The 21,824-nt window shown below is 42.6% G+C and overlaps 7 protein-coding genes across 7 annotated transcripts; 5 read left to right on the forward strand and 2 right to left on the reverse strand.

Moving 5' to 3' along the window:
* The first annotated feature begins 56 nt into the window (after positions 1-56).
* K450DRAFT_254742 (uncharacterized protein) lies at positions 57-5,450 on the forward strand. Its single transcript, XM_051591253.1, has 8 exons — positions 57-1,013; positions 1,079-1,101; positions 1,166-1,557; positions 1,623-1,756; positions 1,837-3,693; positions 3,767-4,836; positions 4,919-5,100; positions 5,172-5,450. The coding sequence occupies exons 1-8, from the start codon at positions 87-89 to the stop codon at positions 5,339-5,341; spliced, it is 4,755 nt and encodes a 1,584-aa protein (XP_051441886.1). The 5' UTR covers positions 57-86; the 3' UTR covers positions 5,342-5,450.
* Positions 5,451-6,128: 678 nt separating this feature from the next.
* Positions 6,129-8,157, forward strand: K450DRAFT_290901 (uncharacterized protein; the record flags this gene model as incomplete). The annotated part of the gene is made up of 7 exons (XM_051593573.1): positions 6,129-6,153; positions 6,395-6,474; positions 6,564-6,649; positions 6,881-6,943; positions 7,023-7,280; positions 7,356-7,391; positions 7,482-8,157. The coding sequence occupies 7 exons, from the start codon at positions 6,129-6,131 to the stop codon at positions 8,155-8,157; spliced, it is 1,224 nt and encodes a 407-aa protein (XP_051441887.1).
* A 549-nt stretch (positions 8,158-8,706) lies between these two features.
* On the forward strand, positions 8,707-13,810 carry K450DRAFT_254752 (uncharacterized protein). The gene is made up of 19 exons (XM_051591254.1): positions 8,707-8,874; positions 8,949-9,119; positions 9,193-9,367; positions 9,429-9,558; positions 9,627-9,800; positions 9,869-10,006; positions 10,087-10,197; positions 10,258-10,351; positions 10,433-10,791; positions 10,855-11,000; positions 11,070-11,194; positions 11,266-11,393; positions 11,465-11,608; positions 11,672-11,956; positions 12,023-12,145; positions 12,213-12,315; positions 12,381-12,476; positions 12,547-12,863; positions 12,932-13,810. Exons 1-19 carry the CDS (start codon positions 8,730-8,732, stop codon positions 13,370-13,372), a joined length of 3,405 nt encoding a protein of 1,134 aa, XP_051441888.1. The 5' UTR covers positions 8,707-8,729; the 3' UTR covers positions 13,373-13,810.
* On the reverse strand, positions 13,444-14,015 carry K450DRAFT_254758 (uncharacterized protein). The gene is made up of 3 exons (XM_051591255.1): positions 13,996-14,015; positions 13,822-13,921; positions 13,444-13,753 (listed from the first exon to the last, which is right to left on the reverse strand). Exons 2-3 carry the CDS (start codon positions 13,890-13,892, stop codon positions 13,588-13,590), a joined length of 237 nt encoding a protein of 78 aa, XP_051441889.1. The 5' UTR covers positions 13,893-13,921; positions 13,996-14,015; the 3' UTR covers positions 13,444-13,587.
* A 152-nt stretch (positions 14,016-14,167) lies between these two features.
* Positions 14,168-15,246, forward strand: K450DRAFT_254761 (uncharacterized protein). Its single transcript, XM_051591256.1, has 6 exons — positions 14,168-14,229; positions 14,289-14,348; positions 14,408-14,579; positions 14,648-14,741; positions 14,816-14,897; positions 15,128-15,246. The coding sequence occupies exons 1-6, from the start codon at positions 14,219-14,221 to the stop codon at positions 15,192-15,194; spliced, it is 486 nt and encodes a 161-aa protein (XP_051441890.1). The 5' UTR covers positions 14,168-14,218; the 3' UTR covers positions 15,195-15,246.
* A 51-nt stretch (positions 15,247-15,297) lies between these two features.
* On the reverse strand, positions 15,298-17,625 carry K450DRAFT_274338 (uncharacterized protein; the record flags this gene model as incomplete). The annotated part of the gene is made up of 8 exons (XM_051593114.1): positions 15,298-16,057; positions 16,128-16,250; positions 16,318-16,655; positions 16,714-16,893; positions 16,977-16,993; positions 17,060-17,139; positions 17,206-17,221; positions 17,313-17,625. 8 exons carry the CDS (start codon positions 17,623-17,625, stop codon positions 15,298-15,300), a joined length of 1,827 nt encoding a protein of 608 aa, XP_051441891.1.
* A 1,196-nt stretch (positions 17,626-18,821) lies between these two features.
* Positions 18,822-20,931, forward strand: K450DRAFT_254782 (uncharacterized protein). The gene is made up of 6 exons (XM_051591257.1): positions 18,822-19,578; positions 19,664-19,676; positions 19,759-19,846; positions 19,946-20,236; positions 20,314-20,502; positions 20,580-20,931. The coding sequence occupies exons 1-6, from the start codon at positions 18,974-18,976 to the stop codon at positions 20,789-20,791; spliced, it is 1,398 nt and encodes a 465-aa protein (XP_051441892.1). The 5' UTR covers positions 18,822-18,973; the 3' UTR covers positions 20,792-20,931.
* Positions 20,932-21,824: the final 893 nt, after the last annotated feature.

Below are 21,824 nucleotides of genomic sequence, written 5' to 3' on the forward strand. Positions count from 1 at the left end.
GTGTGTCGCTATCTCGTGACTTCCTTTCCTGCATACCTTGGGCTTGTCGCCTGATCCTCTTTGCATGGTTTGAGCGAATGCCCTGAATGAATGGCTCGATAACATCGCTAGCAGGCAGGACACTGCTTGTACTCCTTTTACTGGTACTGCTATTTGGACTATGCTGGATAGTCATATACCTGCCTCAGACTCCCTACTACGTGTTTGGCTCCGTGGTGCTGATATTCACATGCCTAGTGTCGCTACTTACCCTCAACTTTGGCATTCTTGTCATATACGTCAACTACGTTATCAATCCTGCCTACAGAAAAGTCAAAGCAAGCACTCAACGCTCGCGTTTACAAATTTTCAAACCACTTGCATTCACACAAACTCAAACGTGGGCCGAGATACTCGCTCAGCGACAGCTTGAAACTGAACGTATCGACGTGGCACCTATTATACCAAGCTCGGTCAGCATTTCTCAAAGCTTTGACAATGTGATATCCCTGCTGATCCGGGACTTTGTCAGTGCTTGGTTCGTGCGAATATCTCAGTCGCCCAACGAAATCGGATTTCCGCAGGCTGTTGAATCCGCCATTCGCTCCGCCAGTTTCACCTTAAAGGAACGACTGGAAAAGACCGACCTATTGGACGTTGCTGTCAATCGAATTATACCTAAAATAACGGCCCATATATCCGATTATCGAGTGGCTGAAATGCATATGCGAGGAAAGACGTTGGAGCGATCACTAACGCAATCCGACGAATTAGATTTGTTGCTGGCATCACAGTATAGAGGTGGTAAATTGCACGTGGCTCTTTCGACATCAGCCGTTAGTACCAAGATCACGGAAACTGCCCATCTGCGCCAAGTTATTGGTCGCATTATACCACTGATTATTCCTGAAAAAGAAGGCCGATCAGCAGCTGTAACAGTCCTCACTAGAGAAATCGTCGCATGTGTCGTTCTACAGCCAATTTGTGATATGCTATCGGATCCAGATTATTGGAATCAAACCATCAATACACAAGTAAGTCAACTAAGCCATGAGTGAGAAAATGTTATTCATCATATACTAAATGGTTTATGATACAGCTGAGTAAAGCTATCAGAGAACAGTAAGGATGACCATGAGATTTTGATCTGTGAAACATAACATACCTAACGGTATTTTTTTTCCAGGAACATGGTTAAGAAGTTACGTGAAGTATTAAACCGACATGCAGAAGACCTGGACAACGAAGACATGCAAGCTATCGCAAAAGCAGAGGCCAGAGCTCACAAGAAATCCAAATCGAAGCACCATAAAGGGTCAGCAAAGACAAATGAAGAGCTACTCGCTGCGCTACGTCATAAAGGACAAGGAGAAATCACCGGAATGGATGATGAGGATGATTCAATGCTTCCGTATGATCCGGAACTGGAGTCGCAGCTAGGATTTGGTCTTACCAATAAGGGTCTCAGGTCCTTCGAAGAGTTCTTGAAGATGATCCAAGATGAAAAGAACCTACTCGATGTCAAGAGAATTCGTAACGATATAGTAACGCAAATCAGAAAGAAGAAAGCCCAGATTGGTAAGTTGACCTGTAGATGTAATCAAATCGTGTACTTCACCTTACGCGTGAAAACGTTTATATAGTGGATCGAGAACCAGGCGAAATTGTTAATGGCGAAAAAGTCGAAGACATCCTCAAGTATGTACATCGTTTAACCATCGCCAAAACCTACGCCGATAGACGAATCGAGATTTTAACAGGCGAGAAATTGACAGATGTAAGCAGCTTCAATGGCTTCATATCCAAATTGCCATTGTAAATTGTAACCCGTATTTTCTATTTCATTCAATGATACAGCAGGGCACATCCAGTAGAAGCAGATCAAATCAGAGAGAGCACACCTCCAGTGTTTCGCTGGCTCAAACTGTTGACTTGAAAGATGTCCTGTCCGACTCCTCCGGCTTATCTTATTTCATGGAATTTATGGATAGACGAGGCGACATGATCCGTCTTCAGTTCTGGCTTTTGGTTGAAGGATTCAAAACGAGTACAAATGGTCAAACCGAACGAAATGATAGTGCTTATTTGGATGATGTGCGCATGGTCTATGATATGTACTTTTCTGAAACAGCTGTTCACCGCATATCAATTCCCGATGATATCTATCAAGATTTGCAACACATTGTAGATTACATACAGCATCCCTCAGAAGTCAACGACAATTTTTTGCAGAACGCTGGGAAGGAAGCTAGCCGCATTCTCGCCACGATTCAACAGATCGTGTTTCAAGATATCAAGACCAACGACTTCTCGGCCTTCAAGCGCTCTGATTTGTATTTCAAATATCTCACAACGTATGCTAATTCTGACCGCGAACCGCCGACTAAAAGCAGGCGTAGCTTGGATGATAGCAGACTACCAGATAGTGCTACAGCTAAATTGATTAGAGAGGAAGACGAATCATTGTCAAAACAGCCATTACTATTAGAACGCGCTGCGTCTGCAAGGCCACATTTGTCACCAAAATGGGACTCAGTCGATAGCGAGAGAGCTGAATCGGATTCTGAACTCGACCACCCAAGAGTAGCAGGTGCCATTAAGGCCAATCATGCAGAAGAAGGTGAAATTTCAGTCCACCCAAAGAGACCGTTGAATGCCGCCGCGCAATTTGGTCGGGCAAGAGGCCACTCGAGAGCTATTTCAGATACCACTTCCTTTGGCAATCCGAATCGGTTCCAATCTTTCGGAAAGTTCCTGGAAGCTCCAAATGATTGGCTACCTTCGAGTGAGTGGTATCCTTTCAGAAAACGAAAGGATGAATCACAAGCCAACGCTACAGAAAAGAAAAGGCTCTCGATATCCAGCTCGATTCATTCTTTGGAGACAAATAGGCAATATGATGAAGATGACAACATGACCAGCTCTGTAGGAACTTTGGATGAATCCGACCGAAACGCAATATTGCAACTGCAAGGCGAAGCTTATCGGACAGCGACGGTGGAGGCTGTGGAGGCAGAATTTCAATCTATTATGGATAACGGCGAAATGAATCTAAGCGAACATGAGGATGTCACTGATGGAGACGACGATAATCATAACTTATCCCAAAGAACGAATCGCAGTGCACCAGTTTCTCCAAGCTCGCCAAGAGCAACACCACCTCTTCCACATGGACGGATGTCTCCTCCAGTCACACGACCTAGAAAACTGTCTACAGACTCTATGACGCCTCCATCCAATCGATCTTCTCTACTGATTCGGCCATCCAAATATGCAAAATCATCTATGGCTTTGCCTGTCAGCAATACATCTGCTTCCCCCGCGTGGACTTCTGCTAACAATTCTAAGATGACCTCCGAAGTGGCTCATGATGAGATGGATCTTATGAGTCCCGTTAGCGTTTCCTCCAACTTGGACAAAGTACATGACGCTCTTGACAAAACAGCAGACGGCGAATTATCAGACGTTCACTTAGCGCCACCAGGTGATTTAATGCTGGCTGTAAAAATCGAAAAGCTATCCGACGACATCGAAAAATTGACGCAACAGGAATCGATCGTGGATGCCTTGATTCGAAAAGCAGAAGCCGCACAAAAACTTGAAGAACTTCGAATACTTCAAAAGAGCAAAAATGCGTTGATCCGAGAGCTGCACCAAATTCAATACCAAAAGAGCCAATACGAATCCCAGGAGTTCGAAAACGTGCTCGTCCCTGTAAGTAAATGATGGACATATTAGCGTCTAGTTGTAGCCATCACGAAATTAACCTCATTCATTTTCATTATAGGGTCGCACAAATGTTAGCATCACCAACTCTACTATTGGTACAGACAACCATGGTGATTATGCACTCTATGTCATTGAAATTCATCAAGTTGGATATGATGGCAACTACGATTCAGGTTGGGTAGTAGGGCGGCGTTATAGCGAATTTTATGCACTTCACCGCCAATTGTATGCAAAATACCCTATGGTTAGAATGTTTGACTTCCCACGAAAGCGAGCCATTCTAAAGTTACAAAAAACGTTTGTGGAAAGCCGTAGAATTGCTTTGGAGAAATACCTTCAGCAATTGATCAAGAGTCCAGACATTTGCAAAAGCGCTACCCTACGAGCCTTCTTATCACAGCAGAATATATATGCACCCACCAATGCCGATCCTACAGATAGCCATTCTGCATCATCCAGTAGAGGATTTACTTCATCGCCGTTACAGCGGACTGGAAGCGGTGGAAGCACCCACTCTACTAGAGGTCGTCCACGATCGCGACCTAGCTCAGTTTCATCTGAGATTATTGATGACATAAACTTCAGATCCTTTGGAGCCAACACCGGCGACTTTGTTCCTGGTAACCTTCCCATGGATACAGACTATTTGGAACAAATGAAAGGCCGACCCGGTTTAAAGCACCAAGGATCGACGGGATTTATGAGACATATATACAAAACGGTGGCACAAGGAATCGACGATATGTTAGTGGGGCCGTCCATGTTGGATTTGATCACTCAACAACTCGGTCAACAGGTCATGGAATTTTCTGCGGATCCATCGACTGCCCCTCTTGTTCCTGGCCAAACACCCGAATATTCATCTGAGTCTGATAATGTTACTGCTGCCGTTGTATCCGCTGCAGCTTCTCTAGGTTTGAATCTTTCCCAGACCACTCCAACTCAGCCGCAAAATGAAGCTATCGATGGGTTTGGAAAATCGGCCGAAGCAGAAGGTACCACAAGGTTTACTGACTCTCTTTGCGATTTATTTATCGAGATGTTCGAACTTCGTGAGAAAAATAATTGGCTTCGGCGTCAAGCTGTCATCATTGTACTGCAGCAACTTTTTGGCGGTACTGTGGAAAGGTAAAAAGGAGGGAACTCTGAATGCGCACTCCAGCTGTGTATAAATGTCCTTTACCTGATCTAATTTTATTCTTCCTTCTAGAAAACTTCGGGAGACATCCAAATCGCTCCAAAGTGAGGACATGATTCTACTTGCTTTGCAAAAGATCACCGATTCGCTGTGGCCAAATGGCGAACGGGCACCGCCAAAAGAAGCCAGAAAACACGAGCAACAGATGAAAGAAAGGGAAGAAGCTAATCGTAAATTGTCAACGTGGTTACCAGGTAAGGAAGAAGTTAGAATGACGAATGGGCAACCACGCTGTAACCAGCATACTCAACATCTTGCACTTCAGACACAATTGGCAATATGGTCGGGCGGCAGAATGCACGAAAAGGTGCTAGGCGACTCTTTACTGTCTTACAAAACAAAAGACTCAACCAACAACTCGTATATACCATGTTAGATGAAATTTTCATAGCCCTATTCCCAGAGTTGGAAGGTTTGGACCAAAAACGCATATAGAGGTCATTTTGATCTGGATGATTGACAGACTACCTATTACTATTATTATTATTTATTGCATACCTTGTCATTATACAATTTTCGTTTAATACTTATTTTAAAAATCCTCTTCAGTGTGTGCATAATAATATCTTTAGGCTAATCGATTTAGGTAAAACTTACTAGAGGGGGCCATGGTCCGAGTGGGAGATGTCACGTTGTTTTTAGACACAATAATGAGCCGAATGTATCAGAAGAGGTAGAGTCTTGACATTAGTTACACGAGGTGACATTGCGATTTTATATTTTGTGGCGGCTTCAGCAGAGCCTGGCAGCGCACGGCTCGCCTAGTAAAATGTGAGAGCGATTTTACGAGGTACCTTGGATGTCAAGCAAAGAGAGATGCTGTTGGCATCAAAGATCATAATCACGACGATCGTATCTCTAGCTTGTCGGTTCTTAGATCGCTCGCCAAAAAAAAAAAAAAGGAAAGGCTTAGGCCAATCTACTCGAATTTTTTAAGTTCACATCGCTAGTGTCGTACTCCCAATTCTGGGGTAAAGAGGTCCTGGGAGCAAAAGTTGTTACACATAATGATTTATTGAAAAAGATCGGTCAATCTGAAAACGAGAATAGTGTGCTTTCAACCGCTTCTCATTTCTTTGAGCATGACCCATTTGAGCGACTTCAGTTTTTTACGTATGTAGACCTACCGAACACCTACATATAAAAATCGTGCTCAGCAAATCACCAACGTTAACCTTCTTTCATAAAAAGAACGCGCTGTTTCCTTGGTTTTTCTATACGTATGGGCTTGTTATCGCATTGCCAAGGTATTGTAAAATCGCATTGCAACGACCAGCATTCAATCTGTTCCTATTTCTCACATCGTCCATTAGCTCGATAGACTCCAATGCCTGAGACCGTCTCGGCTTAGGCAAGGCGAGTTAAAAAGCATATTCACATACTTAGTATTAATTGGGTGTCCGGCACAACTATATTATGGTAAATGTCAACCATTTCTTGAACGATGTACATCCTAAAAAAAGCAGACTTTAACAACGATGTGAACAGATTTTACATCCATTAAAATTAAATACGACGAGGGATTTATGATGATGCAAGGAGCCGATAACACCACTTCCATAGTCACCGTATGTTTATACGTATTCACACTAACCCATGTGATGGAACCCATCCACAGCTTGGTTAGCTAACCTTCCATATCCTCAATTCCCTTTAGACCCCTGAACAATACTGGACCGCAGCCGACGAACAACTAGTCATTCCTACAGACTACAGTCTCTGTGTGGGGTTTGCTATCCAAACGTAAGTAACAGACTATGCCAACATTAGAAAGACATTCCCAAAAAGAGTTCTTAAGGCTGATGCGTCTTCTACGCTTTGGGAATAGCGGAACATTGTTCCTCCTGCAGTGCTTCTGGCAATATCTGGTAAGGCAATTCAGATTGGAAAGAAAAATTAATTGGCTGGTTGCATGCATACTAATGTATGCAAAATTTAGGTCAACTCGGTTGTCAAAGCTTCGTTCTTGTATAGCTGGGAGTTCAAGCTCTACATTACTTGGTTTTTTGTCAGTTTGGCACTATTTCCTGTCCTACAGTAAGCATTTTTTGCTGTGCCGCGCCGGCGCCATCATGATTGGGGCACAGACAGGTTGACCGTTTTATTTTGTCTCTAGATGGAATTTCAGTCGGCCACAATATGATATCACTTACAAAGAAGTTATTCCCGAGCTAGTTTATGGCATTGAGCTCTTTGCTATTGGTACTATTGGGATCTTCACACATAGTCGATTCAAAAGACTTATCAAGCAAACCCGAGACTCCTCAAACGCTCAATCAGTTCTGGAAAAAATCACCTACTTTTCAGAGTTAAATCAGCTACTGACAGTGATGCTTTTGATCAGCGGAAGTGCTTTTATTATTTTGAGCACAGAGTAAGTGGATCCAAAAATATCTTATTTGGTGCACCTAATTTAACATGCTTAACTCTGACTTTGAAATCTTCATAGCCATCTAACGGAAAGTCGTTACCTCAATGTCCACAAGTGAGTAAACCGTAATGTATGCTAATACTTCTTTGACTACAATGTTGGCTAAATACATTGGTGCTACCGTTCGCAATCCATAATTTTTAGGTTTAGTGCTGATCTGTTGATTTGCATAGCGAACTTTACCGTTGTCAACGCCTGGTTTGTGATGGTGCTCATTTTTCATCCCAATCAGGATTATGGTGAACGAAACACCACTCATGATCCACACAGCTCCTACCTCTTCAGCCATAATCGAACTGGTCCGTCTGCAGTCAATGCGAATAGTGCCAACATGTTGCGGTCACAGGATGCTTCCATTCAAGAGGCTACCATTGGCACAGTTCTCCCCGACAAAATGGAAGGTGCTAAGCCTATGAGACCTATAACACCACACAGCGTAAGCACAGCGCCATCCACCAAACACACCCGAGACACAGATAGTCCTTATCATATGCACCGCAAAAACTCTGAGCAAGTCAGTATGTCATCGACATCCACTCCTGGACTAACATACTACTCGGATACTCAACCTTTTGTGAAGGATGCAAGTATTGACATCCCAGTCAGCAAAGACCTCCGTCCCACGCTCTCACAAGCAGCTGGAGTCCGGTTTGACGGTGCAAAGAAATACCGCAATGGAGAAATGATTGAAATGTCTGATAGTGTAGTCTATCGCCAAGCTCAAGAATGGGAACACGAAGCCGCTGCGCGGCTAGGAAGAAATGAATCACCTAACACTTGGCTACGCCAGGCTCCAAAGGCACCAGCAGAGAACTTTTAGACACAGCTGTGCTGTAGTAGTATCTCCTTTGTTCCTTCAATGTAATGCGTAATGTACACTTTAACCACTTTCTATTCCCTCGTCTACGCCATCTATAATACTAGGTATTGGTAAAATAAATCCGTCATCGCTTTAGAGTCTACAATTGACTTGTATCTATTGTTTATTATTTGTATGTTCCTATCCTCGTGTTTATATTTTCATGATCGATGTCACGTAAAGAAGGCGAATAGTTTTTCTATGAGTCAAAGCGAAGTACAGGTCTTTGACTCACCTTGTTATGACTTTGCGGCGCCGAAGACAAAAACGTGAAAAAGTCCACCAGGTTGAATGGTAGTTGCTATTGAGTTCTTCGCAATCTAAGTCAAGAAGAATAGCTGGAGTTTGAAAGAGATGTAAGTTATCATTTAATATGACATTATTCAAATCATCTTGCATTGCTCAAGAGTGTAAATCGACGCCTATTGTGACGTCCAGTTCAGCTTCGCGTGCCAACGCGTCGCGCTGAGGCTCAAAAAGCAAAAAAACTCAAACTCAAGAAAAATTTACCCCTAGACGCGGCTTCCTTCACCATGCCAGACGTGCCAGAGCTTACCCCCGAGGAACAGCTACGGGCAGACGTATTGTCAATATGCTCGGCGCTTGGTGCTATGGAAGAGTACCAGGAAGAAAATGGCGAAATCTTAACAAAATATGCCATGGGCGATGAATGTCTGGGTAAGTAAGAGATCAAGTGCGCTACTGAAGCACGGTAGAACGAATCAAGCCTAAAACTCATCCGCTTCAAACAGCTTGTATGAAGGATATTCGAAAGCTCATCCGAAACGACTCAGAGAACCCGGATAATTACGTATTGCATCTCTTGGGCGAATTCAACATCATGAGCACCGACCTAATCCCTATTGTTTTGGTCAACAATGAACTGACCTCTGATGTGTCAGAACGTCTTGTATTGGCTTGCCGTAAGTTATTTTAGTATTGGTAGACGTATAAATGCTTGAAGATGAATATCCCTTGTTTAACATGTGCTTTCAGTTGAGCTGTTCGTTCCTATGACATGGCCGCTTGCAGAAAATCACGACGAAGGTGACGAATCAGGAGACAGTAATATGATAGACCTGCACCGAAGATATAAGGTGTCGTTGATACAACCTGGAATCTTGGAGGCAGCACTGGATGTGATTCTGAAACCGCTGAGCATACCGTTCAGGTACGCATTTTTTGGGACGACTTCCGTTTCTACAAGTGGAATCCTAACTTGATCAATGTAGAGAACGTGCTCAACGCGATCATGTTGTCATTCGTCTGGTCCTCACCTTGCTTCGAAACATTGCAGCCATTCCGGATTTGAATGCTTCCCAATCATCAAGCGAAAGCGCGGTGGAGATGTCAACTATGCAGGTGCGTAATCGATATATGAAACTCTGGTTTGCCACAGAGGAAATTGACGTGCGATCATGCTCCAACAGGAAAAATATCTTACGCGACTACATGATTCGAAAATGTTGGAGTTACTGGTCACCATCGCCTCCAGTAGCAATCATCCAGATTTCGCAGAGTGGAATGTCATTGTAATGCAGATTATATTCTATTTATTGAAAGGAAGTGATCCAACTATTATAGCCTCGTCAGATAGCAAAGATGTAAGTACTAGAAGAGAATTTGATTACCATTTTTCAAATTATACCAACAACGAAATGAATGGCCATAGGAACAAACGCAGAACACAGTGGTATCCGTTAAGCTGGCTGAATTGTTGCAGCAAGAAAATCGAAAGCGGTCATCAAGTCGACAAATAGGACCAAGTAGACATAATCGCTTTGGCGGTAGCTATTCAGTTGAAGTGCTGGTAAGTGATAAAGTAGACGTTGTGCTGATGTTGATTACTGGTTACGGACTAGCTCTGATACATTATTGTCTTATGAATAGGATGGTGAAAAATACAATATACATCGACAAACTGGAGGTGTGATTGACTTGTCTGACTTAATGAACAGTAATAAGCGAGAGTATCGAGTAGGCAAGAAAAAGAAACTTCAGGTATGACAATCTGGCGATGTCTGTTATCAGTGTGAGCTTCGTTCATAACATTTGCCATAGGACAAAATTGGTACTCGCTCACCATATCAAACACAAGCTGCGCGAAGCATCCTGTATGATTTTGGAAGCGTCATCTTGGATTCAGCATTCAATGGTACTCTATAATGATAAATTCTTGTAGAGATTCTCGTCATTGGCTTACGGAACGTTTACTAATGCTCAAATTTTCTATTAGCTTTACATAGCTCTCTCCTAAAAGACGTGGAGCGTGAAAGCAAACAGATTCTTGAACCGGATCACTTTAAATTTTACTATGTTATCGGTTGGCTACTTCAATTTCGATTTTGCATCCATTCGAAATGGAAAGCCGATATCAAAAAGCAGCAAGAAAAGGATGCCGAAAAGCTGCATATACCAAACCGGGATGGCAACGAAGCAAAAACTACATTACCTGAAAATCCGGCTAATTTTGACTTGGTTGCATCCGCAATGGATATTCGCTTCTTCCTTCTCTGTGTTCGTAGAATGCGGCAAGCAGTTGATGAAAAGCAATGGTTGGACGTACAAACATGCGCAGAATGCTTCAAGCAAATGGTAAGTAGCCAATGATTGTAAACTGCCTCCGATACACAACATCTTATTAATCTTATAACCCAGCTTCAAACCCTTGCTGGGATGGCTGAATCAGACGAGGAAGAATTCGCTGAAATTGCTGAATATGTTCAAAGTAATATATACTATGAGCAGTCAACTCTAGATCTTTTCATTGAAATGGTGCGCGGGTATAGGTTCCAATCTACAGAGTAAGTAGCTGAACGTGCAGCGTAGCTATAGCCAATGACAAAGCCATATTAACTAACGTGAACTTCCAGATACCTGAAAGCTGTTGTAGAACTCAACCATCATATGCTGAGGATGCTAGAGCGATATGCCTCAGGGAAGAAGTACATGTTTGTTCGTAAAAATAGGAAAAGCCGTAAGGAAAAGGATAAAAAAGGTAAAATATAGTGACATCTGTGAATAACAGAAACCTTAGTTGCACCTTTACTAATGGACATATGAATCTAGTTCAACCTGAAGGTGAAGAGCACCAAACTGATGATGAAAAGAGCGAGGATGAAGAAACTTACGAGGAAGAAAGAGATCGTAAGCAAGCTTATCGAGAGCATCAATTCAAGTTTGACTCGTTCGAATTGGTAAGGATCTTTTAATGATGACTGACCGGCCTTATTGGACGTGTGCGGGTTCTAAGCAAACCATTTTCTAGCGGTTTGCAAATGATGAAGTTGTCAGAATATATAGCATTCTGCTCGAGGATTTCCAGACGTTGCCTAATAGCACACTCAATGCTATCACCAATTTCTTTCATCGACTGATGGTGAAAAGAAAAATGGAGCATCTCTTTTTCAAAGTAAGTACTTCGGTACTGCGTACTGCGATCACAATAGATCCATTAATTTGGGAACAATTGCAGCTACCTACTTTGGAACTTTTTAATCGTATACTTCCAGTCATCAAGACTCAACCGAACAAGTCGTCGTTCCAACAATTAGCGATGTTTATTCGATATTGTATCAAGCAATACGTCAAGCACGCCCAAGAGAATCCGCTCTTTTTGGTTGAATCACTTTTCAAAGGTGTTCGGCAGTCTGCCTTGGAGTCAAACGGAGAACCAATAAGCGATGACGACGAGCCCGTTACTCGACTTCGTGATCATCAGGATAGCGATGATAGTAATGGAGAAGATGATCAGATCACGGTTAGTACAGAGGATATATAACATGGCCGCATAAGAGAAATATTAACGCAATACATATCATTTCAGAGCTATCCTACTACGGTGGAACTTGAAATCAAACCTGGCCTCACTTGGAGCCAGCAAGTTGGAGTAGCTATAGCAGTATTAGTAGAGGACAAGAAAGCCTTTTTGGTCGAATGGGCTAACGAGGTTAGTAGATAATAGGGTAATTGAAAGACGATGACAACTTGATTAGCAAAAACTAACTTGTTGTTAGCAAATCATGTTTGCCATAGCAAAGAGAGCATCTGAAGACACTGTTCGCATTTCGGATAATGGAAATGCGGAGAGTCAGAGCGTAAAAGCTTACGAAAATTATGGTTAGTTCGTGAAAAAATCATATCAGACCACTGAGGAAATGACATATATTGATTAATTGATGCAGATATGGAAGCGACAATGATTGCAGTGAAATCAGCCATCAGAAAAAATGCCAAGCTCAGACTGCTGCTCAGCTTGCTACAATTCGAAAAGACTGAGGGTGGGTTGACTTATGAGATAACTACGAAATTATCATTTCCTTGACTAATTTTGAACTCTATGGTGAATAGACGATTATATGGAAACCACTTGGACAATACCTGCATCTATGACATCAGAAACGTTGCAGTCATATATAGACATGATGACAGAGTTCATTGCCAACCCTTTGGCACCAAATGGTATGCCGGCCAAGGATATGATAAAGAAAAAGGCTAAGAAGAAGAGAGCTAGAAAGGATGTTGACGACGAAGACTCTTCTCAACGAAAGCGAGCGAAGAAGGTGAACGCTGGGCCAGTGTATCACACCCAACAATTCATCATTGATTCTGATGGCGATGATGACGAGGCGTTCTTTGCCAATGAACGAAAGCTACGAGAGAAGAACGTAAGTAGTGCTTACAGTCTTGATATCATATCGTCATGTTTGATACTAATGTGTATCTTTTGCTACAGATGGCAGCATTTATATCAAATAACCATGGTTTATTAGACAGAACTTCACCCGATAGTCAGCCTGTTAGCTCACAAACCACTCCCCATCATGCTATAACAGACACAACAGCAATGCCTGGTATGACGACTCCGTTAGACGATAGTGCATCCGATGACTCCATGGACGATGAAGCACCTCTATTTACATCTGGACGACAAGCCTTCCAATCCAAACAGCAAGGTCATGCTTCACCAAAATACATCAGTCAAAATGACAAAGATGATCTTGTCTCTACGAATGCTATGGAATCCTTAAAAACTCGTGCTGTACCCAGAAACGTGATCTTCTCGGATGATGAGGATGATATCGATGAAGACATAGATAATACTGTCACAAAACTAAACCTTCAGCGCCGAAACAATCGAGCTATTCTGAGCGACAGTGACGAGGACGATATTTAATACCACCAATGTACACCTTTTTGTAAATAAAACCTGCAATTCTGCCATAAACTTTGTCAAAGTCACACTTCGTTGACATCAAACAACACGGCGATAAACCAAAAAAATTGCACTGTGCTGTTGAGTTGAGTCTTTAAGTCTTTGTATATTGTTGATTGAGAAATCTCTTTTTGTTGTGTAATTTTTACAAAAATCTATGGCAGTTGTAACTGTATTTAGTGAGCATAGGGCAAGGCCTTTCGAAGCATTCGATTGTCGGATTTGTTTTGGACAACGAGTGAGCCCTTGAGTCGGTTGGAGCGCTCTGGCGTGAAACCGACGTTGATGTGACGCTTTCCAACCTGCCAACGCTTGAACTGGCCGTTACCTACTGGAAAGAAGCTGCAAAAGAAAACTCATTAGTCTCTTTGATCTTCATTCTGCTGATTCCGCTGTTTGGCGTATCTTACCGCTTCTTGGCGCCGGAATGTGACTTGAGCTTGTTGGACATGAATCGAGCTTGCATGGTGGTTTGGTACATGCTGATGCCGACGGGTCGAGCTACAGAAGCTATTGGTGATGCTTCATCGCATAATTAGTAACAATCATTTGAGTATGGTAGCTGAATTGTGTTTATGGCATACCTATCGCTTTCAATATGTTTGCAATCATAGTGTACGAAATCAATTGCTTCAAAGCGCTTCACCTTCGAAAAAAAAAATGCCAGGGCAAAATGAAAAATCACGTGGAAACACCTCACGTGCTTTCGCTGTCAAAAACTTGGACTGTCAAGCTCTGTTCTCTCATTCAACACCCATTTCCTTTAAGGCGTTACCGATCGAACAAAAGATCGGACAAATCGATTCCATGGCACTTCAGTATGTTTATGTCTATCTAACTCTGTGAATTATCTTACATTTCTAATGTTTGTTTGAAGAGCGGAGAGTGGCACGGACGAGCAATTCATAGCAAAGTTGCAAAGTCTTAAAGGCTTGAGGTGAGCATATATAACTAGCTATCGAAATCACTGCATGTACTGATATTTCTTCTCAATAGGCGGCAGACTCAGAGCCTTTTCGACCTCAAGTCGCAAATACTGGTGACCAACGAGACATTAGAAGTCAAGCAAAATTTATTAGAAGAAATGACCTCAGAGCGAAGACGGCTTGTGAAGGAGAAAAGAATGATGATGGATATGATTCAGGCAATTCAACGGGATATTGAAACGGTAAGACGACTCATTAGAACTGCGCGCTCAATGTCAACCAATCCCAATACCTTTATCTTGTGATTCAGATGACAGAAGGCGAAAACTCATTGCAAACCGAGTGTAGAAACTTAGAGCAATCATTACGAAACTTACGAGATAACGAATATGAGCCATTACAAGGTATAAATGCTATGCGATGCCAGGTGTTCTTTGATGATCGGTTTCTCATGTCGCCCTCTCCATTGTATCATTAGAGAAAGTTAACGCAGCACGAGCATCGAATGGATTAGAGCGCCTGCCGAATATGCAGCAAGAACTTGATGCACAAATGGCAAGGTAAAGTATCCTGTTCTCTTACCAGTCTAGGGAGAACGATAACCAAACTCAAACCCAATTGAATAGAGCACTTGAAGAACGCCGGCAAACATGGCAAGAAAGCTCAAAAGCAAACGGCCACGATCCAATAGACGATGAATCAAGGTCCAGGCGGCGGCCAACTAATTCCAGCCAACGACGAAGAACTAATAGATGATGTGAAAAAAAAATTGACGCTTTTTTATTTGTAGCTTTTGGAGGTTCTTCTTGTTCCAGACGACTCCTACCCTGATATCAATGTTACCCACTGTACAGTAATTCCAAAAAAAAAAAAAAAAACTACAAGATAAAACATGTCTGCAGAGTATGAATATGCAAAGTGTGTAGAAAGCAATGGAATGATAAAAAGGTATGATACTCTTTAGTGGCCGGCAGCAACAACCACAACTGCCTGTTGACCAGGTCTTCTTGGTACTTCAATGATACGGCGACTCAGAATGGCGGCAAAAAGACCCATAATGCCACCAAATCTGAGTACCCACGCGACACCACTATCTTGAGCCGGGGCAGGATTAGTTGGTTGAGTGGGATCTTCAACCGCTGAGACAATCTTGAAAATAACAGCAGCTATAATAGCGACCGCAAACTGTGGGAAGACGATGTACATGTTGTGAACACCAAGCAGCAAACCAGCATCGAGATCGTCATCGTCGTCGTCTTCATTGGCTTCAAGCGACACTGGTCCATCCACAGCTTCGCCTTGTGTTGCGCCGTATTTACTTTGTCCATTTTTAAGTTGTTTAGCCGTTTCCTTGGCTTCTTCAAGTTTGTCGGACTCATAGCTGATGTATTCTCCAACAAGGGCAAATGGAACCCACAATACTACAGCCCAGGGAATACCAATGATGGCAACAATGATAGTAGCTTGGAGAACCGTTTCGACGAAAAAGGTTAATAGCAAAGAAACAGAAAATAGAACAATGGAACCAGTGTAGACGTTTTTGACTGTTATGCCTTTGAAGTGTTCGCTTTCAGTCATCCATGGGAGAATAATACCAGCTACGACAGAAACGATGGCGTAGCACAACAAAGCAAAGGAGCCAGCGCGAGTACCTTTTGCCCATGAGTCTGGGTCCTCCATAGGGTTGCTCACAAAATAGATATCGGACACCCAAGTTGTGCTGTATTGAATACGTGTCATCAGAATTATGTTGAATTGCAATTTAAGGATACACGAATTGCAAAGCCTACCTATAGAACAAGAAAGGAAACCACCCTAACCAAGCAAAGAATTGAACATTGCAAAGACGTTGAACGGAGTTAGGCAAATTGGTGAATGCTCGCCAAATGTAGCCAAGGGCATGGTACCATGGCCTGCAATAATTATGAAAAACCGTAAGCAAGTAGGAGATGATGGAGTGCCCGCATTCACTAAACGTACTCATCCTGATCGCGTTCTGGGACATAGACCTTTTCTTTTGTCGTTAAGCAAGTGATACCAAGCGTTGCAATGAATACAAAGATGGCGATAAGACAAAACACTTTGACCTGAGAGTCACCAAGGAAAGGCAGAAATTTGATCAGATCGACAAATCCAGTGAAGTAACCTATCACCATAGCGATATTAGACATGCGCGCCGCCCAAGCATTCGCTATTTGCTGCTGCCAGAGAGGGGGTACATCGAGAATGAGTGCGCGACACGAGGCTTGCACAGCATTCAAACTGAAATCAAGGATATAAAATGCAAGCACTGCAGTGAAGATGGCCCCCAATTTTTCCTAAGACGAACGTCAGTCAACCTTACCATGAGGAGCTACATATGGTAAGAAATCTTACTTGTTTGAGAATTTCTTCCGGCGTTTGGGGTTGGCTAAACCAACGTACACCCAATACCCCGAGTTCCTTTGCGTATGCAACCCCTAGCATAGAAAAACAAACCAAAACGCCACCAGAGATGATGTAGGGTCGGCGTTTACCAAGTGATGATGTGCATCTGTCGCTATATGCTCCGATTAGCTAAACGAAGGGCGAGGCGAAAGTAATTTCATTAATTTGTATGCTTGACGGAGAGGCAAAAAAGTATTGTTCTGGTGGCTTACCGGTTGGATGATGAGCCCTGTTGATAAAGGAAGGTTAGAACAACGATAGGTAAGAACGCTACGACGATCTGTAAATAATGTACCTGATAAAGGGCCAGCGAGCCAAACCAAGGCTGTCAACTCCTTTGGAAGCTCTAATGATAATAAATATGGAGTACCATATCTATTTTGTCAAGTATATCAGTATAACATTGACTTTCTTGATCTACATTAATGACGATATACTCACGATAACTCGACTGACCCTTTGAGTTCCGACATACAATGAACAGTGTGTGTGAGCTGAGTTACGTTTTAGGCCATGACGACTCCGAAATAATAGAACTGAGGACTTACATGTAAACTGGACGCCAGCCATACAAATGGTTAGAAGTAGCAGCTTTAGCCCAGTAAGAGCATCCTTATCATCGCCCGAATGTTCAGCTGGTTGCTGGACAATGTCGCCACTAGTAGTTCCAGCTTGTAAGCTTGCCTGAGACTGAGACCGCTTCAACGGAGCTTCTATGACTTTGTAGGCACTAGCCGAATAGAGACCTTGGTCGAAACCACTACTCCTGCGTCGAAGAGGTCGTGGACGACGGCTACTACGATTACGTACTAGAGGCGTACGCTGATTCGCTGCGGACGAATCACCAGGCGTTGCTTGCATGGGAGAAGTGAAATGTACAGGTGAACAAAAAAGGAAGGACTTCCAATCGAAATATCGTCATAAGGGCAAGAGAAGATGCACGTGACTCGCCCATTGAACGTTTGCTCTCTTGTCGGAAAGAAGATAATGACGATGTAGCTCGGGCAGCTAAGTTTACACTGTGCCCTGCCCCTTGCCTGCAATAACACAGTGCTTTGAAATAATCACAAATATCAACATAAGATCGGCTACACAATCTATTTCAGTAGCTGTGAGTGAGAAACGCATTGTCAGTACACACTTCTCCCTTGTTGATCATGATTATTTCTCTTTAGATAGAAGCCTTTGTGTAATGAGGGTTGAACAACCTTCAGAATTTTTGGCTCAACTGGTCACTTGGAAAACTGTATCTTCTGAAGTAAATTTGGCCTAGACTTACAGTGAAATGTCCTTGTCATAAATAAATCGAATGGATTCGCTGCATCTAGTTAAAAGGGTGTAATATTTGGTTATGCACAGAACGCAATCTGTTACGTACAATATACTCATTTATACAATGTGTTACGACAAAGTTATGTGAGAGTATTTGATGAACGCTAACTACAACGCGGATTAAAAAATGTCATAGCTCCATTGGTGGAGCTAGTGCTGCTGACAGATTGGTGGTCAGTCCAAGAACATTACTGCATTAGAAAGATATAAAAAATATATCATATAAAAAGCTCGTCCTGAAGGGCGACCTGGAAGGTTTTCTTAAAAGGTTTTTGGAAGGTTTTGAAAAGCGTTGTGGCGGGGACTAACACATTTTGAGTGAAGCTCAGGATATGTTGAGAAATGCTCAGATATGCAAAGAACGAGCTATCTATTTAATTTATAGTAGCTATTCATGTCACTCGCTGCATCCGAACGGACTGTCCCGCTCGTACGTGTGTTAAATATCGATGCACCCTTTCGGAGAAGCGAGATGCGGATCTGATATGGTGGCGGGGGAGTAAGCCCGCTAACATGCGGAAAGCAGAACGTTTTCGTTTTAAGAGTATGCTGAGTGGAAACGTTATATCACAATTCTTAAAAACCTCATATTTTCTGGCAAAGCAGAATATATTTTGTTCCAGCCCAAAGTTGTAAAAATTAGACATACATCAGTTTCCTCTAGCTTTCTACAGCTTTCAATGGAATAATTAAACCTACAAATTTTTCTTGCATAAGCTTTTGAAGTTGTTGCGTCACCTAAACAATTTTTGTTTGCCCACCTTGACCGTTTCGCTTTTGCACTTGGCCTTTTTCTCCGACACAATTTTTGGAATATCACTTTCCTCCTTCGTTTCTATCACTTTTGCTGTAACTGTGCGGTAAACCATCGCCAGCGATGGGCAACAGCCACGGCAAAGAAAACAGTACAAAGCATGGGTCAAAGAGAAGCACAAGTCGTTCCACTAAATCCATCGGTTCCGTTTCTCAATCCAATACGTTGCTGTCTTCTCAATCATTGTCGCATACCGAACAAGATACAAAGGCGAAGCGAGAAAATAGCAAACCACGAAGGCTGTCAACACTATTTGATAACCCTTCTACTACAGAAGGAGATCAGCGCCGAAAGACAAAACGGATCCTTTCACCTTTACTACCAAAAAAGTCAAAAGAGATACAAGAAGAAGGCGATTCGGTTGTGTCCACCATTGATTCCCCATCCATGCATGAAACACCTATCAACCACGAGAATAAATCTTTTTTCACATCAAGCGAAATACAAGATGATGTAATTCTGCGTGCTATTCAAGCAGCAGCAGAAGCTACAGGGAGCGTGGGAGACGACGATCCTTGGCTTGCACCATCGGTTTTACCAGTCAACAGACCAAGGCAGAGCCAGCTTGTCGTCAATTATGGCAGCACATCAGCGTCAGACGATAGCGTTGCAAAGCAAATGTATTACCTGTCAGAAAATGCTGGAGAGCGTAGAAAGGAAGTTGATCGGTAAGCCGAGACTAGCCTAATTTCGGAATACTTGCACCTTCTGAAACCCCATCTAACACTGCTTCTCTCGCTAAACCCTCTTCAGGCATACGCGCCAGGTAAGCACCAATGCCACGCCTTCTAACCACACGATCTGTGGTACAATGTCAGACAGGGCCACTGACCTCTTCTTTTCCTTAGCATTATTTACTCAAACAGATATTTGGAAGTATTCATAAGTCTCCACTTGAGTCTCCTAAAAAGATAATTGATTTAGGTTGTGGAACTGGTAAGTTTTGAAACCATATAATTATTAATGTTATTATTTATTTTTGGTGCAACGGGACGGCCGCTAATGTTAAAAAATTATTGTTTATCCACCTGCAAGGCGTCTGGTGCGTGGAGATGGCCCTAAAATATCCTACAGCCCACATCGTCGGATGGGCATTAGATCCTCCTACTGTCTCTGTGCCTGAATCACTAAAGAACTTAAGCTTTGCTAAGGTTGACTTATTCCAGCCTGATGCGGGTATTCACTTGCTTGATTCGGATACCGTGGATTTCATATATATTCGAGATTTGGCTTTCATCATGGCAACTAATGAAAGATGGTTATCCGTCATTAAAGAAGCCTATCGTGTCCTACGCCCTGGTGGTTGGATTGAAATTATTGAACCAGGTAAAAAAATCGTCAAGTCTTTCCATCCAGTGTGCTGTAGCGCCAGTGGAAGTAACACATTCATACTCTCACGACAGATTACCGAGCAATCAAACGCAGCTCTAATTTCAAAAAGCTCGTTGATGTTCTTGAGATAGCATTGGTAAAAGCAGATATAGATCCTGAGTACGCTCAGCACTTCAAATCTCACCTGGAGGAGAGTAACTTTGTCACCTGCGAAGAGGATATATACAAGGTACCTATTGGAGAATGGCCATTGGATGCAAGTAAGTTTTTCCAAAAGCGCCATGACTGGTCTTGTTTATCCAGCATTTTTATGTGTGCTAATGCATTCCTTGCAAAGACGAAAGGGAAAATGGCTACTTATTCAGAGACCTGGCCATCCGTCGGTTCCAGGCTATGAAGCGATGGTTTGTTAACCTGGGCGGTTTATCGGAAGAGACATTTGACAGTCTGTGGCAAATGGCTTTGGAGGAGAATGAAGAGGAGACGGTTGTACTGTGGAGGATTAATCGTGGTATGAAACCCTACAACCATGAAGCAGGTTCTTCGTGAATGGATGTTAAAAAGTAAATAGGACATGTCAACATAGCCCCACTACTACTCCTAATTTTATCACTCACTATTGTATCACTCACTATTGTATTTTCCGTAAAACTTTGCGTTGTCTGTCGCATGAGCTATTTTGCTTTGTCTGTCCGAGGTTTTCGTGTGTTTATTTTGTTTTCTGCGCTTTGTACTGAGATGCGAATCCCGATTGTGTTCGAGAGTAATTACATGTGAAAGCATGGGTGCTAAAGACTTTCCTTACATCATGCGGACCATTGGTATTTGAAGTCACACAATAAGCTAAACTTTGAAAACCTGTGGCCTGGAAGGCACTTCGATGGCATTCGATATGGGAAGCGTAGTTTTGCAACTCTAGACGAAAAAAATCTCGTAAAAACTTCAGCGTCTATGCACAAATCAATTTATAAAGTGTATTTGCTTCAGTTCAGGCGACGCTGACAGCCTTGTCATTTTTTTATTTTATTTTTCGACAAAGAGACTTCGATGCTGCCCTGTACCATTGCGCAAAGATGACACCAAGGGACGCCGAAGATATAGAACGAGATCCAAAGCATATGGATTTTTGATTTTGTCGTCTCGCCAGTACATGTTTGGAGTTGACCCGGACCTGATATTATCTTCCTTGCAGCTGCTGGTCAGGTTGCTGCTGTCCTTCCATGCGTGACGACAATCATTGCAAGTACAATCTAGAGTACCTGGTTTATATTTTACCACGAATGTGCATACAAATCGGACTAACAACTTGTCAAACGTAAGAAAAACAAGCCTTCAAGGACGTCCATTAAAATGCAATCGAAATCGGTCATGGAAAGGGTTGGCTTAAGACAAGCTCATAACTATATAAATGGGTTCATATCACGCTACTGATACTTTTCTAATATCATCATAAAAACAACTGTGTGTCTGTTTACCAAGCCCAAAGCAAATAAGTGGCATTTTCCTCAAGACTTGCTAATCCAACCGAGGGCTCCAAATAGTCATACTTACGGTCGTTTCGTAATTCAGGTAGGTGTTACAG

The sequence above is a fragment of the Umbelopsis ramanniana genome (genome assembly GCF_025399195.1).
Source record: "Umbelopsis ramanniana AG unplaced genomic scaffold K450scaffold_57, whole genome shotgun sequence".
Taxonomy (NCBI): Eukaryota; Fungi; Mucoromycota; class Umbelopsidomycetes; order Umbelopsidales; family Umbelopsidaceae; genus Umbelopsis; species Umbelopsis ramanniana.

What these genes read in the sequence shown, in the direction of transcription:
- K450DRAFT_254742 (XM_051591253.1), top strand. Translation starts at nt 87, where the DNA reads ATGAATGGCTCGATAACATCGCTAGCAGGCAGGACACTGCTTGTACTC. An exon ending in CAGGCGAGAAATTGACAGAT is followed by an intron (nt 1,757 to 1,836) that starts GTAAGCAGCTTC and finishes TCAATGATACAG; the next exon opens with CAGGGCACATCCAGTAGAAG. An exon ending in TTTGGCGGTACTGTGGAAAG is followed by an intron (nt 4,837 to 4,918) that starts GTAAAAAGGAGG and finishes TCTTCCTTCTAG; the next exon opens with AAAACTTCGGGAGACATCCA.
- K450DRAFT_254752 (XM_051591254.1), top strand. Translation starts at nt 8,730, where the DNA reads ATGCCAGACGTGCCAGAGCTTACCCCCGAGGAACAGCTACGGGCAGAC. An exon ending in TGGAGATGTCAACTATGCAG is followed by an intron (nt 9,559 to 9,626) that starts GTGCGTAATCGA and finishes ATGCTCCAACAG; the next exon opens with GAAAAATATCTTACGCGACT. An exon ending in CTTGGATTCAGCATTCAATG is followed by an intron (nt 10,352 to 10,432) that starts GTACTCTATAAT and finishes ATTTTCTATTAG; the next exon opens with CTTTACATAGCTCTCTCCTA.
- K450DRAFT_254758 (XM_051591255.1), bottom strand. Translation starts at nt 13,892, where the DNA reads ATGTACCAAACCACCATGCAAGCTCGATTCATGTCCAACAAGCTCAAG. An exon ending in CATTCCGGCGCCAAGAAGCG is followed by an intron (nt 13,754 to 13,821) that starts GTAAGATACGCC and finishes TTTCTTTTGCAG; the next exon opens with CTTCTTTCCAGTAGGTAACG.
- K450DRAFT_254761 (XM_051591256.1), top strand. An exon ending in TTCAACGGGATATTGAAACG is followed by an intron (nt 14,580 to 14,647) that starts GTAAGACGACTC and finishes CTTGTGATTCAG; the next exon opens with ATGACAGAAGGCGAAAACTC. An exon ending in CGAATATGAGCCATTACAAG is followed by an intron (nt 14,742 to 14,815) that starts GTATAAATGCTA and finishes TTGTATCATTAG; the next exon opens with AGAAAGTTAACGCAGCACGA.
- K450DRAFT_254782 (XM_051591257.1), top strand. Translation starts at nt 18,974, where the DNA reads ATGGGCAACAGCCACGGCAAAGAAAACAGTACAAAGCATGGGTCAAAG. An exon ending in TGATTTAGGTTGTGGAACTG is followed by an intron (nt 19,847 to 19,945) that starts GTAAGTTTTGAA and finishes TCCACCTGCAAG; the next exon opens with GCGTCTGGTGCGTGGAGATG. An exon ending in AGAATGGCCATTGGATGCAA is followed by an intron (nt 20,503 to 20,579) that starts GTAAGTTTTTCC and finishes TTCCTTGCAAAG; the next exon opens with ACGAAAGGGAAAATGGCTAC.